This window comes from Ranitomeya imitator, chromosome 3 (assembly GCF_032444005.1).
Source record: "Ranitomeya imitator isolate aRanImi1 chromosome 3, aRanImi1.pri, whole genome shotgun sequence".
Classification (NCBI taxonomy): domain Eukaryota; kingdom Metazoa; phylum Chordata; class Amphibia; order Anura; family Dendrobatidae; genus Ranitomeya; species Ranitomeya imitator.
In genome coordinates, this window is record NC_091284.1 from 844,397,426 (window position 1) to 844,413,955 (window position 16,530).

The window sequence follows — 16,530 nt, forward strand, 5'->3', positions numbered from 1 at the left end:
CTCTCTGGGGGTTTCCTTCACGTGGTCTCTGGTTGGTTCTTCACATCATCTCTGGGGGATTTCTTCACTTTGCCTCATGGGGTTTCTTTCACATGGTCTCTGACTGTTCTTCATGTGGTCTCTGGGGGTTGTTCACGTGATCGCTGGCAGGTTCTTCACGTGGTCTCTGGGGGGTCTTCATGTAGCCTCTGGGGGTTCTTCACATTTCTTTTACATTGTCTCTAGAGATTTCTTCTCATGGCCTATTGAGCGTTCTTTACGTGGTCTCTGGTGGTTTCATTTAAGTGGTCTTTTGGATTCCCTCTTGCAGTTGGGCAACTTTGTCACATCAATATCTTACCTCATTTTACACGTTTAGTCATTATATTATCTCTCAGGTTGCTGAGTGCAAAATGAAAAAACATGAATTAGAAGAACGAGTTGAACATGTACGCTCCCTCCAAGTGGTCATCCGCACGAACTACCGGCAACAAACGACAAAAGAGCAGGAAATCAGCAGCAAGGTAGATATCAACAATGCATCCCCATGTACCCGCCACAGAAATGGAGATCTTGGGTAGGCAATGAGCTGTGTCACTGGTGGAGGTCTCACAAAGGTGATGATCTGTTTAATTGGTAGAGGTCTCACGTAGGTGAAGGACCTGTGTCATTGGTGTAGGCCTCATGATGTAAAAACTGATGGACCCACAGGATTGTGGGTTCTCAGTAAAGTCGTAGCCGAAGGTGGACGCAGTCCGTGTCTCAGGAGTGTAGCCGAATCCGGCAGTCCAGTCGCTTGGACTTGCGGTGGATGCCGCGTCCCCTTCAGACCAGACACGCAGGCTCTGGATCTTCTAAGGTTATCTGCCGGATTCGGCTACACTCCTGAAACATGGACTGCGTCCACCTTCTGCTACGACTTTACTGAAAACCCACAATCCTGTGGGTGCATCTGTTTTTATTCACAACTTACCGCTGTGACTGATGAAGGTCCGGCTAATAGGACCAAAACGTTTTTTTGCTACTAAGTGTGGATACAATTCAACCACTTATAAAGCTAAGTTTGAGTGCCGAGTTTTTTGCTACACCTCACGTAGGTGATGACCTGTGTCACTGATGAATGCCTCATGTGACCGTCAGCTATGTCATTGGGTGGCTCGTGTAGGTGGGGACCTGTGTTATTGGTGGAGGCCTCATGTAGATGGTGAGAAAACCAAATAGATGAATTGAGGTCTGATATCTAATATATAAACCTAAACAAAAAAAAACAAAAATTAGCTTTTATTATGTACCTCTAAAAAAGCTCTGATATAAGTATGTGGCTGTAGGGATATTGAGGGATGATGTGTCCCCAGCCAACTTGCACATGTATCTCTCTGCCTTGGAGACATCTATGGTTTAATACTCTATCTGGACTGTCATTTGTATTCTCTTCAGAGGTTTCAGATTGGAGGGTTTTGATGAATTGAAATTCTATATGATTGTCAATAACTCTAAATACCTCCAATCTATTGCATCTATAAAATATATAGACATCTATCCAGATACTACAGTCAATCAATACCATCCGTCATACTCTGAAATAGTGAGCATAACACAATACTATCCTATGTGCAGCATTGTCACCTACATGATACATCTACAGTCAGGTTCATTGTCAGAAAGCCCTTGACCTTGAGCACTTCATGGGTGTTGTTGACGGCTTGGTGAGGGATTTCCTTTTTAGGGTCAGACAGGGTTAGCCTACGTGGAGCGGGGGCGCCATTACGTTTTCCCCCTAGGGTGCCAACCTCCGCTGCCAGGTAGGGAAACTGAGTATTAGCTGTTTCTTCCTCTAGACTCTTTCCATAAATCATTATATATTTTGACCTGTTTTTTTAATATTTAGCACCTGTGTCTGATCTACTCACCAACATGTGAGGTTTTTTTTACATATTGAGCTTTTTTAGAGGTACATAATAAAAGCTAATTTTTAGGTCTATTTTTTGTGTCCTCATGTAGGCGGTGACCTGTGTTAATGGTGGAGGCCTCATGTCGGCAGTGACCTGTGTCACTGATGGAAGCCTCATGTAGATGGTGACCTGTGTCACTGGTGGAGTTCTCAAGTAGGCAATGACTTGTGTCACTAGTGGAAGCCTCATGTAGGCGGTGATCTGTGTCACTGGTGGAGTTCTCACATAGGTGGTGACCTGTGTCACTGGTGGAGTTCTCATGTAGATGGTAACCTGTTTCACTAGTGGAAGCATCATGTAGGCTGTGATCTGTGTCACTGGTGGAGTTCTCATGTAGATGGTAATCTGTTTCACTAGTGGAATCATCATGTAGGCTGTGATCTGTGTCACTGATGGAGTTCTCACGTAGGTGGCGAAATGTGTCAATGGTGGAGACCTCATATAGACATTGACCTGGGTCACTGATGGAAGCCTCATGTAGATTGTGACCCATGTCACTGGTGGAGTTCTCATGCAGGCGTTGACCTGTGTCACTGGTGGAAGCCTCATGTAGGCAGTGACCTATGTCACTGGTGGCGTTCTCATGTAGGCGGTGACCTGTGTCAATGTGTGAAAGCCTCATGTAGATGGTTACCTGTGACACGGGTGGAGTTCTCATGTAGGTGGTGATGACCTGTATCACAGGTGAAAGCCTCATGTAGGCGGTGACCTGTGTCAATGGTGAAAGCCTCATGTAGATGGTGACCTGTGTCACTGGTGGAGTTCTCACATAGTCGTTGACCAGTGTCACTGGTGGAAGCCTCATGTAGATGGTGACCTGTGTCACTGAAGCCTCATGCAGGAGGTGACCTATGTCATTGGTTGAAGGCTCGTGTAGTTGACCTGTGTCACTGGTGAAGCCTCGTGTAGGAGATGAATTGTGTCACTGCTAGAGGCCTCATATAGGCCTGATTAAAGCCTTATACAGGAGGTGACCTATGTCATTGGTGGATGGCTCGTGCAAGAGGTGACCCGTTTCTCTGGTAGAGGCTTCATGTAGGAGGTGAAATGTCACTGGGAGCGGCCTCGTTCGTATAGGCAATGACCTGTGTCACTGATGGAAGTCTCCTGTAGATGGCGACCTGTGTCATTGGTGGATGGCTCTTGTAGGCAGTGACTTGTGTCACTGATGGAGGTCTTGTGTAGGTGGTGACCTGTATCAGTTGTGGAGGCCTCATGTACAAGGTGAAATGTGTCACTGGTAGAGGCTTCGTATAAGCAGTGACCTGGGTCCCTGATGGAGGCCATATGTAGACGACAAACTGTGTAATTAGTGGAGGCCTCTCTTCTGAGCATGGTCAATGTACTCAAGAACCTTTTTCCATGACTTGTGTCTCTTAGCTGACTGAAACTTGGGCCATGTACCAGCATTTTCTGAAGACATCATCTGAGTTCCTTAGCAGTCACCTCCCATCCATGTCTGGCAGCTTGGAACAGTCATTCCAGGCCTGTTATAAAGAGGCAGAAGATCTGATTGTAGCCACTTCCTCCTCACATTTTCGAGATCCCAATCAGAATGTGGCCATAATTCTGAGCAATCTGGGAACATTACTTCACAAATTGTGTTTTTCTCTGTGTCGGTTGCGAGACTTCAGTCAATCACGTCAAATCTTACAAGGTAAGGACGAAATGTTCCCTTGTCTTAATGTCATATTTTCTTTGTGTTCCACTCTCTTCATGTCCTGTCCTCCAGTCTACATGCCACCACCATGTTCTCCATGTTGCATGTTCACCACCACTTGTTCCCCAGGTTGCATATTCTCCACCACGTGTTTCCCAGGTTGCATGTTCTCCACCACATGTTCCCCAGGTTGCATGTTCTCCACCACGTGTTCCCCAGATTGCATGTTCTCCACCACATGTTCCCCAAGTTGCATATTCTCCACCACGTGTTCCCCAGGTTGAATTTTATCCACCACGTGTTCCCCAGGTTGCATGTTCACCACATATTCCCCAGGCTCAATGTTCTCCACCACATGTTCCCCATGTTCTCCACCACATGTTCCCAAGGTTGCATGTTCTCCACAACATGTTCCCCAGGTTGAATGTTCTCCACCACTTGTTCCCCAGGTTGCATGCTCTCCACTGCGTGTTCCCCCTGGATTCATGTTCACCACCACTTGTTCCCCAGATTGCATATTCTCCACCACTTGTTCCCCAGGTTGCATATTCTCCACCACGTGTTCCCCGGGTTGAATTTTATCCACCACGTGTTCCCCAGGTTGCATGTTCACCACCATGTGTTCTCCAGGTTGCATAATCTCCACCATGTGTCTTCCCGATTGCATGTTCTCCTGCATGTGTTTTACAGGATGCATTTTCTCCACGACGTGTCCTCCAGGTTGTCTAGTCTGCACCAAGTGTCTCAGGGTTCCATGTTCTCCACCACGTGTTTTCAAGGCTGCCTGATCACCACAGCTGCCTCTTATCGTTCCTGATATATTTTCAGTCTTTCAGGCTGGTGGACAGTTAACTAATTGTCTATTTTTAGGAAAAAGCTTCGACTTCGCTGTGATTTCTCTTGGGGAACAGATGATTCAGGCACAACAAGACTCATGGAAGCTGCTGACCAGATGCCGGGAGCATATTGCTGCCTGGAAGCTAAAACCCTTCATGAAGGTAATTGGAACGCATATGCCCCAGACATGGTGACCCCTGAGATCAATACCAACCCACCTAATGATTACTCATCTACAGGTGAAGATGGAGCAGGTGGGAGAGAAGCTGCAGCAGTGGGAGAATAGTCTACAGGACCTGCTGCTGATCCTCCCGAACGAGGACCCTGTCCTACAAGTTATCAAGGGCAAGCTTCAGGATTTCTCTCAGCACCTTCCCCTGCTCCAGGCACTGCAGGACCCCGCTGTGAAGCACAAACACTGGGTGACCATCTTTGCCGGTAACTTCAGGGGTGGAGGGCCTGCGTCAGTCATAGGCCTCACTGCTGACTATTAACCATATCATCTCGTTCTAGTTATGGGGAATGTCTCTGGTGGGCCAGAAACGCTGACGCTGAAAGAGCTGCTGTCCTACCCCCTACATAGAGAGCAGGAGGACATCCAGAAGGTGAAGGGCCACGGTCCTCCCGGACATACTGCACCCACCTCCAGAGCTGTACTCCAGATTCTGCTAATACATCATCTATTATCCTCCACCTAGCTCCAGAGCTGCACTCACTATTCTGCTAATACATAATCTATTATACTCCAGTCACCTCCAGAGCTGCACTCACTATTCTGCTAACACATCATCTCTTATCCTCCAGTCACCTCCAGAGCTGCAGTTACTATTCTGCCAATACATCATCTCTTATCCTCCAGTCACCTCCAGAGCTGCAGTTACTACTCTGCTATTACATCATGTGTTATCCTCCAGTCACCTCCAGAGCTGCACTCACTATTCTGCCGTTACATCATGTCTTATCCTCCAGTCACCTCCAGAGCTGCAGTCACATCGTGTCTTACCTTAGTCACCTCCAGAGCTGCACTCGGTGTGTCCGATCTCACAGTAACGTTCTCTCCTGTCAGGTGCTGCTCGGGGCTCGTGCAGAATTCTCCATCTTGCAGGAATTTCAGAAGATTCAGACGTTCTGGAGACAGAGAAATTTCCGTCTTGTCAGATTTTTCCTTTGTGACTCCAGAGAAGATCCTGCACCGGACGCGTCCAAGAGGCCAATGAGCGGCAAATTCAGGGACCGTGCGAAAGGGCACAGCAGCCGGGACAGCGGCACCTTCCTCCTGACCGGTGAGAGGACACCACCGCAGCGCTGTACCCCTCTACATCACATTTCTATGTTCTCTGGCACCTTCCATCTTCTCCATCTTCTCCTCTGTTATATGACCTGAAATTCCTCCACTACGTTTAATGGTGGTGCGTCATCATCTCTGGCATCTCTTCTCTCCTCTAGACTGGCGATCTCTCTGCAGTCTCATTGATGACAGTCTGCTGTCTCTTCAGGCCATCAGAAACTCTCCATATTCTGCTCTTCAGCAAGACGAAATCTCCGAATGGATCCAAAAACTTAACAGCCTTGGTAAAAATAATATGACCTTCTTCATCAGATGAAGCATCATCTCCTGCTGCCATGTTCCTCAGGTGATAGGAGGACATGAAGCGACTGCTGCCATGTTACTCAGGTGTTAAAAGAGCGTGAAGCGCCTGCTGCCATGTTCCTCAGTTGATTGGAGGACATGAAGCGCCTGCTGCCATGTTCCTCAGGTGATTGGAGGACATGAAGCGTCTGCTGCCATGTTCCTCAGGTGATTGGAGGACATGAAGCGTCTGCTGCCATGTTCCTCAGGAGTCAGGTGGTAGGAGGGCATGAAGCGTCTGCTGCCATGTTACTCAGGTGTTAAAAGAGCGTGAAGCGTCTGCTGCCATGTTCCTCAAGTGATAGGAGGACGTGAAGCGTCTGCTACCATGTTCCTCAGGTGATAGGAGGATGCGAAGCGTCTGCTGCCATGTTCCTCAGGTGATAGGAGGACATGAAGCGTCTGCTGCCATGTTCCACAAGTGATAGGAGCACGTGAAGAGTCTGCTGACATGTTCCTCAGGTGATAGGAGGATGTGAAGCGTCTGCTGCCATGTTCCTCAGGTGATAGGAGGACGTGAAGCGTCTGCTGCCATGTTCCTCAGGTGATAGGAGGATGTGAAGCGTCTGCTGCCATGTTCCTCAGGTGATAGGAGGACGTGAAGCGTCTGCTGCCTTGTTCCACAAGTGATAGGAGGATGTGAAGTGTCTGCTGCCATGTTCCTCAGGTGATAGTAGGACGTGAAGCGTCTGCTGCCATGTTCCTCAGGTGATAGGAGGACGTGAAGCGTCTGCTGCCATGTTCCTCAGGTGATAGGAGGACGTGAAGTGTCTGCTGCCATGTTCCTCAGGTGATAGGAGGACGTGAAGCGTCTGCTGCCATGTTCCTCAGGTGATTGGAGGACGTGAAGCGTCTGCTACCATGTTCCTCAGGTGATAGGAGGACGTGAAGCGTCTGCTGCCATGTTCCTCAGGTGACTGGAGGACGTGAAGCGTCTGCTGCCATGTTCCTCAGGTGATTGGAGGACATGAAGCGCCTGCTGCCATGTTCCTCAGGTGATAGAGGACGTGAAGTGTCTGCTGCCATGTTCCTCAGGTGATAGGAGGAAGTGAAGCGTCTGCTGCCATGTTCCTCAGGTGATAGGAGGACGTGAAGCGTCTGCTGCCATGTTCCTCAGGTGATAGGAGGAAGTGAAGCGTCTGCTGCCATGTTCCTCAGGTGATTGGAGGACGTGAAGCGTCTGCTGCCATGTTCCTCAGGTGATAGGAGGACGTGAAGCGTCTGCTGCCATGTTCCTCAGGTGATTGGAGGACGTGAAGCGTCTGCTGCCATGTTCCTCAGGTGATAGGAGGACGTGAAGCGTCTGCTGCCATGTTCCTCAGGTGACTGGAGGACGTGAAGCGTCTGCTGCCATGTTCCTCAGGTGATAGGAGGACGTGAAGCGTCTGCTGCCATGTTCCTCAGGTGACTGGAGGACGTGAAGCGTCTGCTGCCATGTTCCTCAGGTGACTGGAGGACGTGAAGCGTCTGCTACCATGTTCCTCAGGTGATAGGAGGACGTGAAGCGTCTGCTGCCATGTTCCTCAGGTGATAGGAGGACGTGAAGCGTCTGCTGCCATGTTCCTCAGTTGACTGGAGGACGTGAAGCGTCTGCTGCCATGTTCCTCAGGTGATAGGAGGACGTGAAGCGTCTGCTGCCATGTTCCTCAGGTGATAGGAGGACGTGAAGCGTCTGCTGCCATGTTCCTCAGGTGATAGGAGGACGTGAAGCGTCTGCTGCCATGTTCCTCAGGTGACTGGAGGACGTGAAGCGTCTGCTGCCATGTTCCTCAGGTGATAGGAGGACGTGAAGCGTCTGCTACCATGTTCCTCAGGTGATAGGAGGACGTGAAGCGTCTGCTGCCATGTTCCTCAGGTGATAGGAGGACGTGAAGCGTCTGCTGCCATGTTCCTCAGGTGACTGGAGGACGTGAAGCGTCTGCTGCCATGTTTCTCAGGTGATAGGAGGACGTGAAGCGTCTGCTACCATGTTCCTCAGGTGATAGGAGGACGTGAAGCGTCTGCTGCCATGTTCCTCAGTTGTCTGGAGGACGTGAAGCGTCTGCTGCCATGTTCCTCAGGTGATAGGAGGACGTGAAGCGTCTGCTGCCATGTTCCTCAGGTGATAGGAGGAAGTGAAGTGTCTGCTGCCATGTTCCTCAGGTGATAGGAGGACGTGAAGCGTCTGCTGCCATGTTCCTCAGTTGTCTGGAGGACGTGAAGCGTCTGCTGCCATGTTCCTCAGGTGACTGGAGGACGTGAAGCGTCTGCTGCCATGTTCCTCAGGTGATAGGAGGAAGTGAAGTGTCTGCTGCCATGTTCCTCAGGTGATAGGAGGACGTGAAGCGTCTGCTGCCATGTTCCTCAGGTGATAGGAGGACGTGAAGCGTCTGCTGCCATGTTCCTCAGGTGACTGGAGGACGTGAAGCGTCTGCTGCCATGTTCCTCAGGTGATAGGAGGACGTGAAGCGTCTGCTACCATGTTCCTCAGGTGATAGGAGGACGTGAAGCGTCTGCTGCCATGTTCCTCAGGTGACTGGAGGACGTGAAGCGTCTGCTGCCATGTTTCTCAGGTGATAGGAGGACGTGAAGCGTCTGCTACCATGTTCCTCAGGTGATAGGAGGACGTGAAGCGTCTGCTGCCATGTTCCTCAGTTGTCTGGAGGACGTGAAGCGTCTGCTGCCATGTTCCTCAGGTGATAGGAGGACGTGAAGCGTCTGCTGCCATGTTCCTCAGGTGACTGGAGGACGTGAAGCGTCTGCTGCCATGTTCCTCAGGTGATAGGAGGACGTGAAGCGTCTGTGTTGTGAATTCTGTGGCTGAATTCACTCCTGTGGTCACAAGTGGTACTGCAGCTTCTGAGCTTCCTCCCTCAGGTGTTCTGGTGAGCTCGTTAACTGCTTCATTACTTAACTCCGCCTGATGCTGCTATCCTTGCTCCTTGTCAATGTTTCAGTGTTGGATCTGAGCTTCTCCTGATTGTTCCTGTGACCTGCTGCTCTGTATAGCTAAGTGCTTTTTGCTTTTTGTTGCTTTTTTTCTGTCCAGCTTGTCTTTTGTTTTGCTGGAAGCTCTGAGACGCAAAGGGTGTACCGCCGTGCCGTTAGTTCGGCACGGTGGGTTTTTTTTGCCCCCTTTGCGTGGTTTTGCTTTAGGGTTTTTTGTAGACTGCAAAGTTCGCTTTACTGTCCTCGCTCTGTCCTAGAATATCGGGCCCCACTTTGCTGAATCTATTTCATCCCTACGTTTTGTCTTTTCATCTTACTCACAGTCATTATATGTGGGGGGCTGCCTTTTCCTTTGGGGAATTTCTCTGGGGCAAGTCAGGCCTATTTTTCTATCTTCAGGCTAGCTAGTTTCTTAGGCTGTGCCGAGTTGCCTAGGTAGTTGTTAGGCGCAATCCACAGCCGCTTTTAGTTGTGTTTAGGATAGGATCAGGTGTGCAGTCTACAGAGTTTCCACGTCTCAGAGCTCGTTCTTGTATTTTTGGGTATTTGTCAGATCACTGTGTGCGCTCTGATCGCTAAGCACACTGTGTTTCTGGATTGCCTTCATAACACCTGTCATTTGCAAACATAACACGTCTGCTACCATGTTCCTCAGGTGATAGGAGGACGTGAAGCGTCTGCTGCCATGTTCCTCAGGTGATAGGAGGACGTGAAGCGTCTGCTACCATGTTCCTCAGGTGATAGGAGGACGTGAAGCGTCTGCTGCCATGTTCCTCAGGTGATAGGAGGACGTGAAGCGTCTGCTGCCATGTTCCTCAGGTGATAGGAGGAAGTGAAGCGTCTGCTGCCATGTTCCTCAGGTGATTGGAGGACGTGAAGCGTCTGCTGCCATGTTCCTCAGGTGATAGGAGGACGTGAAGCGTCTGCTGCCATGTTCCTCAGGTGACTGGAGGATGTGAAGCGTCTGCTGCCATGTTCCTCAGGTGATAGGAGGACGTGAAGCGTCTGCTGCCATGTTCCTCAGGTGATAGGAGGACGTGAAGCGTCTGCTGCCATGTTTGTTGTGAATTCTGTGGCTGAGTTCACTTCTGTGGTCACAAGTGGTATTGCAGTCTCTGGGCTTCCTCCCTCAGGTGTTTTGGTGAGCTCGTTGGCTGCCTTGCTATTTAGCTCCACCTGAGTCTGTCTTCCTTGCTCCTTGTCAATGTTCCAGTGTTGGATCTGAGCTACTGCATCTTTCCTTGGGCCTGCTGCTCTGCTAGATAAGTGCTTCTTGTTTGTTTTCTGTTTTTTCTGTCCAGCTTGCTATTAACTTTTGCTGGAAGCTCTGAGAAGCAAAGGGGTGCACCGCCGTGCTGTTAGTTCGGCACGGTGGGTCTTTTTGCCCCTTTGCGTGGTTTTCGTTTAAGGGTTTTTTGTAGACTGCATAGTTCTCTTTGCTATCCTCGCTCTGTCTAGAATATCGGGCCTCACTTTGCTGAATCTATTTCATTCCTACGTTTGTCTTTTCATCTTGCTAACAGTTATTATATGTGGGGGCTGCCTATTCCTTTGGGGTATTTCTCTGAGGTAAGTCAGGCTTGTATTTCTATCTTCAGGCTAGTCAGCTCCTCAGGCAGTGCCGAGTTGCATAGGTAGTTGATAGGCGCAATCCACTGCTGCTTATAGTTGTGTGAGGATAGATCAGGTACTGCAGTCTACAGAGATTCCACATCTCAGAGCTTGTCCTATTGTTTTTGGTTATTGCCAGATCTCTGTATGTGCGCTGATTACTGCACGCTGTGTTGCCTGATTGCCAGCCATAACAGTACAAGGAGCCCTCCTATGATTTCCAATAGAGGGAAAAAAGAAATCCTGACATCATTTTTTTTTCTTAGCTCTGTCTTCAGTCTTTTTTTTCCCCTAGACATTAGAGTGCTTCAGGACACAGCTGTGGACATGGATATTCAGGCTCTGTGCTCCTCAATGGATAATCTCGTTGTAAATGTACAAAAGATTCAAGATACTATTGATCAGAAATCGATGCTAGAACCAAGAATTCCGATTCCTGATTTGTTTTTTGGTGACAGAACTAAGTTCCTGAGCTTCAGAAATAATTGTAAGCTATTTTTGGCCTTGAAACCTCATTCTTCTGGTAATCCTATTCAACAGGTTTTGATTATTATTTCTTTTTTGCGCGGCGACCCACAGGACTGGGCGTTTTCTCTTGCACCAGGAGATTCTGCATTGAGTAATGTTGATGCATTTTTCCAGGCGCTGGGATTGCTTTACGATGAGCCTAATTCAGTGGATCAAGCTGAGAAAAATCTGCTGGCTTTATGCCAGGGTCAGGATGATGTAGAAGTATATTGCCAGAAATTTAGGAAATGGTCAGTACTCACTCTGTGGAATGAATCTGCACTAGCGGCTTTGTTCAGAAAGGGTCTCTCTGAAGCTCTTAAGGATGTTATGGTGGGATTTCCTATGCCTGCTGGTTTGAATGAGTCTATGTCCTTGGCCATTCAGATCGGTCGTTGCTTGCACGAGCGTAAATCTGTGCACCATCTGGCGGTATTGTCTGAGAGTAAACCTGAGCCTATGCAGTGCGACAGGACTATGACTAAAGTAGAACGGCAAGAACACAGACGTCTGAACAGACTGTGTTTCTATTGTGGTGATTCTACTCATGCTATTTCTAATTGTCCTAAACGCACTAGGCGGTTCGATAGCTCTGCCGTCATTGGTACTGTACAGTCCAAATTCCTTTTGTCCATTACCTTAATGTGCTCTTTGTCATCATATTCTGTCATGGCGTTTGTGGATTCAGGCGCTGCCCTGAATCTGATGGATTTGGATTATGCTAAACGTTGTGGATTTTTCTTGGAGCCTTTGCGGTGTCCTATTCCGTTGAGAGGAATTGATGCTACACCTTTGGCCAAGAATAAGCCTCAGTACTGGGCCCAGCTGACCATGTGCATGGCTCCTGCACATCAGGAAGTTATTCGCTTTCTGGTACTGCATAATTTGCATGATGTGGTCGTGTTGGGGTTGCCATGGCTACAAACCCATAATCCAGTATTGGATTGGAACTCTATGTCGGTAACCAGCTGGGGTTGTCAGGGAGTACATGGTGATGTTCCATTTTTGTCTATTTCGTCATCCATTCCTTCTGACATCCCAGAGTTCTTGTCGGACTTTCAGGATGTATTTGAAGAGTCCAAGTCTGATGCCCTACCTCCGCATAGGAATTGTGATTGTGCTATCGATTTGATTCCTGGTAGTAAATTCCCTAAGGGTCGTTTATTTAATTTGTCCGTACCTGAACACACCGCTATGCGCAGTTATGTGAAGGAATCCCTGGAGAAGGGACATATTCGCCCATCGTCGTCACCATTGGGAGCAGGGTTCTTTTTTGTAGCCAAGAAGGATGGTTCGCTAAGACCGTGTATTGATTACCGCCTTCTTAATAAGATCACTGTGAAATTTCAGTATCCCTTGCCATTGATTTCTGACTTGTTTGCTCGGATTAAGGGGGCTAGTTGGTTTACTAAGATTGATCTTCGTGGTGCGTATAATCTGGTGAGAATCAGGCAGGGAGATGAATGGAAAACGGCATTTAATACGCCCGAGGGTCATTTTGAGTATCTGGTGATGCCGTTCGGACTTGCCAATGCTCCATCTGTTTTTCAGTCTTTTATGCATGACATTTTCCGTGAGTATCTGGATAAATTCTTGATTGTTTACTTGGATGACATTTTGATCTTCTCAGATGATTGGGAGTCTCATGTGAAGCAAGTCAGAATGGTTTTCCAGGTACTGCGTGCTAATTCCTTGTTCGTGAAGGGATCTAAGTGTCTCTTCGGTGTGCAGAAAGTTTCATTTTTGGGGTTCATCTTTTCCCCTTCTACTATCGAGATGGATCCGGTTAAGGTTCAGGCCATCCAGGATTGGACTCAGCCGACATCTCTAAAAAGTCTGCAGAAATTCCTGGGCTTTGCTAATTTTTATCGTCGCTTCATCTGTAATTTTTCTAGCATTGCCAGACCATTGACCGATTTGACCAAGAAGGGTGCTGATTTGGTTAATTGGTCTTCTGCTGCCGTGGAAGCTTTTCAGGAGTTGAAGCGTCGTTTTTGCTGTGCCCCTGTGTTGTGTCAACCTGATGTTTCTCTTCCGTTCCAGGTCGAGGTTGATGCTTCTGAGATTGGTGCAGGGGCGGTTTTGTCACAGAGAGGTTCTGGTTGCTCAGTGTTCAAACCATGTGCTTTCTTTTCCAGGAAATTTTCTGCTGCTGAGCGTAATTATGATGTGGGCAACCGAGAGTTGCTGGCCATGAAGTGGGCATTCGAGGAGTGGCGTCATTGGCTTGAGGGTGCTAAGCATCGCGTGGTGGTTTTGACTGATCATAAGAACCTTACTTATCTTGAGTCTGCCAAGCGCTTGAATCCTAGACAGGCCCGTTGGTCGTTATTTTTTGCTCGTTTTGATTTTGTGATTTCATACCTTCCGGGCTCTAAAAATGTGAAGGCGGATGCTCTGTCTAGGAGTTTTGTGCCCGACTCTCCGGGGTTATCTGAGCCGGCGAGTATCCTCAAGGAAGGAGTCATTGTGTCTGCCATCTCCCCTGATTTGCGGAGAGTGTTGCAGAAATTTCAGGCTAATAAACCTGATCGTTGTCCGGCCGAGAAACTGTTCGTCCCTGATAGGTGGACTAGTAAAGTTATCTCTGAACTTCATTGTTCGGTGCTGGCCGGTCATCCAGGAATCTTTGGTACCAGGGAGTTGGTTGCTAGATCCTTCTGGTGGCCATCTCTGTCACGGGATGTGCGTGCTTTTGTGCAGTCCTGTGGAATTTGTGCTAGGGCTAAGCCCTGCTGTTCACGTGCCAGTGGGTTGCTTTTGCCCTTGCCGGTCCCGAAGAGGCCTTGGACACATATTTCGATGGATTTCATTTCTGACCTTCCCGTTTCTCAAAAAATGTCGGTCATTTGGGTGGTCTGTGATCGCTTTTCTAAAATGGTCCATCTGGTGCCCTTGGTTAAATTGCCTTCCTCCTCTGATTTGGTGCCTTTGTTCTTCCAGCATGTGGTTCGTTTACATGGCATTCCTGAGAATATTGTTTCTGACAGAGGTTCCCAGTTTGTCTCGAGGTTCTGGCGAGCCTTTTGTGGTAGGATGGGCATTGACCTATCTTTCTCCTCGGCCTTCCATCCTCAGACTAATGGCCAGACCGAACGAACCAATCAGACCTTGGAAACATATCTGAGATGTTTTGTTTCCGCTGACCAGGATGATTGGGTGTCATTTTTGCCGTTGGCTGAGTTCGCCCTTAATAATCGGGCCAGCTCGGCTACCTTGGTCTCTCCATTTTTCTGCAATTCTGGGTTCCATCCTCGTTTCTCTTCAGGACAGGTTGAGTCTTCGGACTGTCCTGGTGTGGATTATGTGGTGGACAGGTTGCAGCAGATCTGGACTCAGGTAGTGGACAATTTGACCTTGTCCCCGGAGAAGGCTCAGCTTTTCGCTAATCGCAGACGCCGTGTGGGACCCCGACTTCGTGTTGGGGATCTGGTTTGGTTATCTTCTCGTCATATTCCTATGAAGGTTTCCTCTCCTAAATTTAAACCTCGTTTTATTGGTCCGTATAGGATTTCTGAGATTCTCAATCCGGTGTCTTTTCGTCTGACCCTCCCAGACTCCTTTTCCATACATAATGTATTCCATAGGTCGTTGTTGAGGAGATACGTGGCACCTATGGTTCCATCTGTGGAGCCTCCTGCCCCTGTTTTGGTGGAGGGGGAATTGGAGTATATTGTGGAGAAGATTTTGGATTCTCGTGTCTCTAGACGGAAACTCCAGTATCTGGTCAAATGGAAGGGTTATGCTCAGGAAGATAATTCCTGGGTTTTTGCCTCTGATGTCCATGCCCCAGATCTTGTTCGTGCCTTTCATGTGGCTCATCCTGGTCGGCCTGGGGGTTCTGGTGAGGGTTCGGTGACCCCTCCTCAAGGGGGGGTACTGTTGTGAATTCTGTGGCTGAGTTCACTTCTGTGGTCACAAGTGGTATTGCAGTCTCTGGGCTTCCTCCCTCAGGTGTTTTGGTGAGCTCGTTGGCTGCCTTGCTATTTAGCTCCACCTGAGTCTGTCTTCCTTGCTCCTTGTCAATGTTCCAGTGTTGGATCTGAGCTACTGCATCTTTCCTTGGGCCTGCTGCTCTGCTAGATAAGTGCTTCTTGTTTGTTTTCTGTTTTTTCTGTCCAGCTTGCTATTAACTTTTGCTGGAAGCTCTGAGAAGCAAAGGGGTGCACCGCCGTGCTGTTAGTTCGGCACGGTGGGTCTTTTTGCCCCTTTGCGTGGTTTTCGTTTAAGGGTTTTTTGTAGACTGCATAGTTCTCTTTGCTATCCTCGCTCTGTCTAGAATATCGGGCCTCACTTTGCTGAATCTATTTCATTCCTACGTTTGTCTTTTCATCTTGCTAACAGTCATTATATGTGGGGGGCTGCCTATTCCTTTGGGGTATTTCTCTGAGGTAAGTCAGGCTTGTATTTCTATCTTCAGGCTAGTCAGCTCCTCAGGCAGTGCCGAGTTGCATAGGTAGTTGATAGGCGCAATCCACTGCTGCTTATAGTTGTGTGAGGATAGATCAGGTACTGCAGTCTACAGAGATTCCACGTCTCAGAGCTCGTCCTATTGTTTTTGGTTATTGCCAGATCTCTGTATGTGCGCTGATTACTGCACGCTGTGTTGCCTGATTGCCAGCCATAACACATGTTCCTCAGGTGATAGGAGGACGTGAAGCGTCTGCTACCATGTTCCTCAGGTGATAGGAGGAAGTGAAGCGTCTGCTGCCATGTTCCTCAGGTGATAGGAGGACGTGAAGCGTCTGCTGCCATGTTCCTCAGGTGATAGGAGGACGTGAAGCGTCTGCTGCCATGTTCCTCAGGTGACTGGAGGACGTGAAGCGCCTGCTGCCATGTTCCTCAGGTGATTGGAGGACGTAAAGCGCCTGCTGCCATGTTCCTCAGGTGATATGAGGACGTAAGGCGCCTGCTGCCATGTTCCTCAGGTGATAGGATGACGTAAGGCGCCTGCTGCCATGTTCCTCAGGTGATAGGAGGACGTGAAGCGTCTGCTGCCATGTTCCTCAGGTGATAGGAGGACGTAAGGCGCCTGCTGCCATGTTCCTCAGGTGATAGGAGGATGTGAAGCGTCTGCTGCCATGTTCCTCAGGTGATAGGAGGACGTGAAGCGTCTGCTGCCATGTTCCTCAGGTGATAGGAGGAAGTGAAGCGTCTGCTGCCTTGTTCCTCAGGTGATAGGAGGACGTGAAGCGTCTGCTGCCATGTTCCTCAGGTGATAGGAGGACGTGAAGCGTCTGCTGCCATGTTCCTCAGGTGACTGGAGGACGTGAAGCGTCTGCTGCCATGTTCCTCAGGTGACTGGAGGACGTGAAGCGCCTGCTGCCATGTTCCTCAGGTGATAGGAGGACGTGAAGCGTCTGCTGCCATGTTCCTCAGGTGATAGGAGGACGTAAGGCGCCTGCTGCCATGTTCCTCAGGTGATA

At 49.0% G+C, this 16,530-nt stretch overlaps 1 protein-coding gene across 1 annotated transcript in view; it reads left to right on the forward strand.

The window, feature by feature from the left end:
* DNHD1 (dynein heavy chain domain 1) overlaps window positions 1–16,530 on the forward strand; it is a 349,228-nt gene that overhangs the window by 137,306 nt on the left and 195,392 nt on the right. The window contains exons 12-18 of the mRNA XM_069760007.1: window positions 378–503; window positions 3,312–3,588; window positions 4,462–4,589; window positions 4,668–4,866; window positions 4,942–5,033; window positions 5,495–5,711; window positions 5,875–6,000. Coding sequence (XP_069616108.1) covers window positions 378–503; window positions 3,312–3,588; window positions 4,462–4,589; window positions 4,668–4,866; window positions 4,942–5,033; window positions 5,495–5,711; window positions 5,875–6,000 — 1,165 coding nt within the window. The remainder of the gene's footprint in view (window positions 1–377; window positions 504–3,311; window positions 3,589–4,461; window positions 4,590–4,667; window positions 4,867–4,941; window positions 5,034–5,494; window positions 5,712–5,874; window positions 6,001–16,530) is intronic.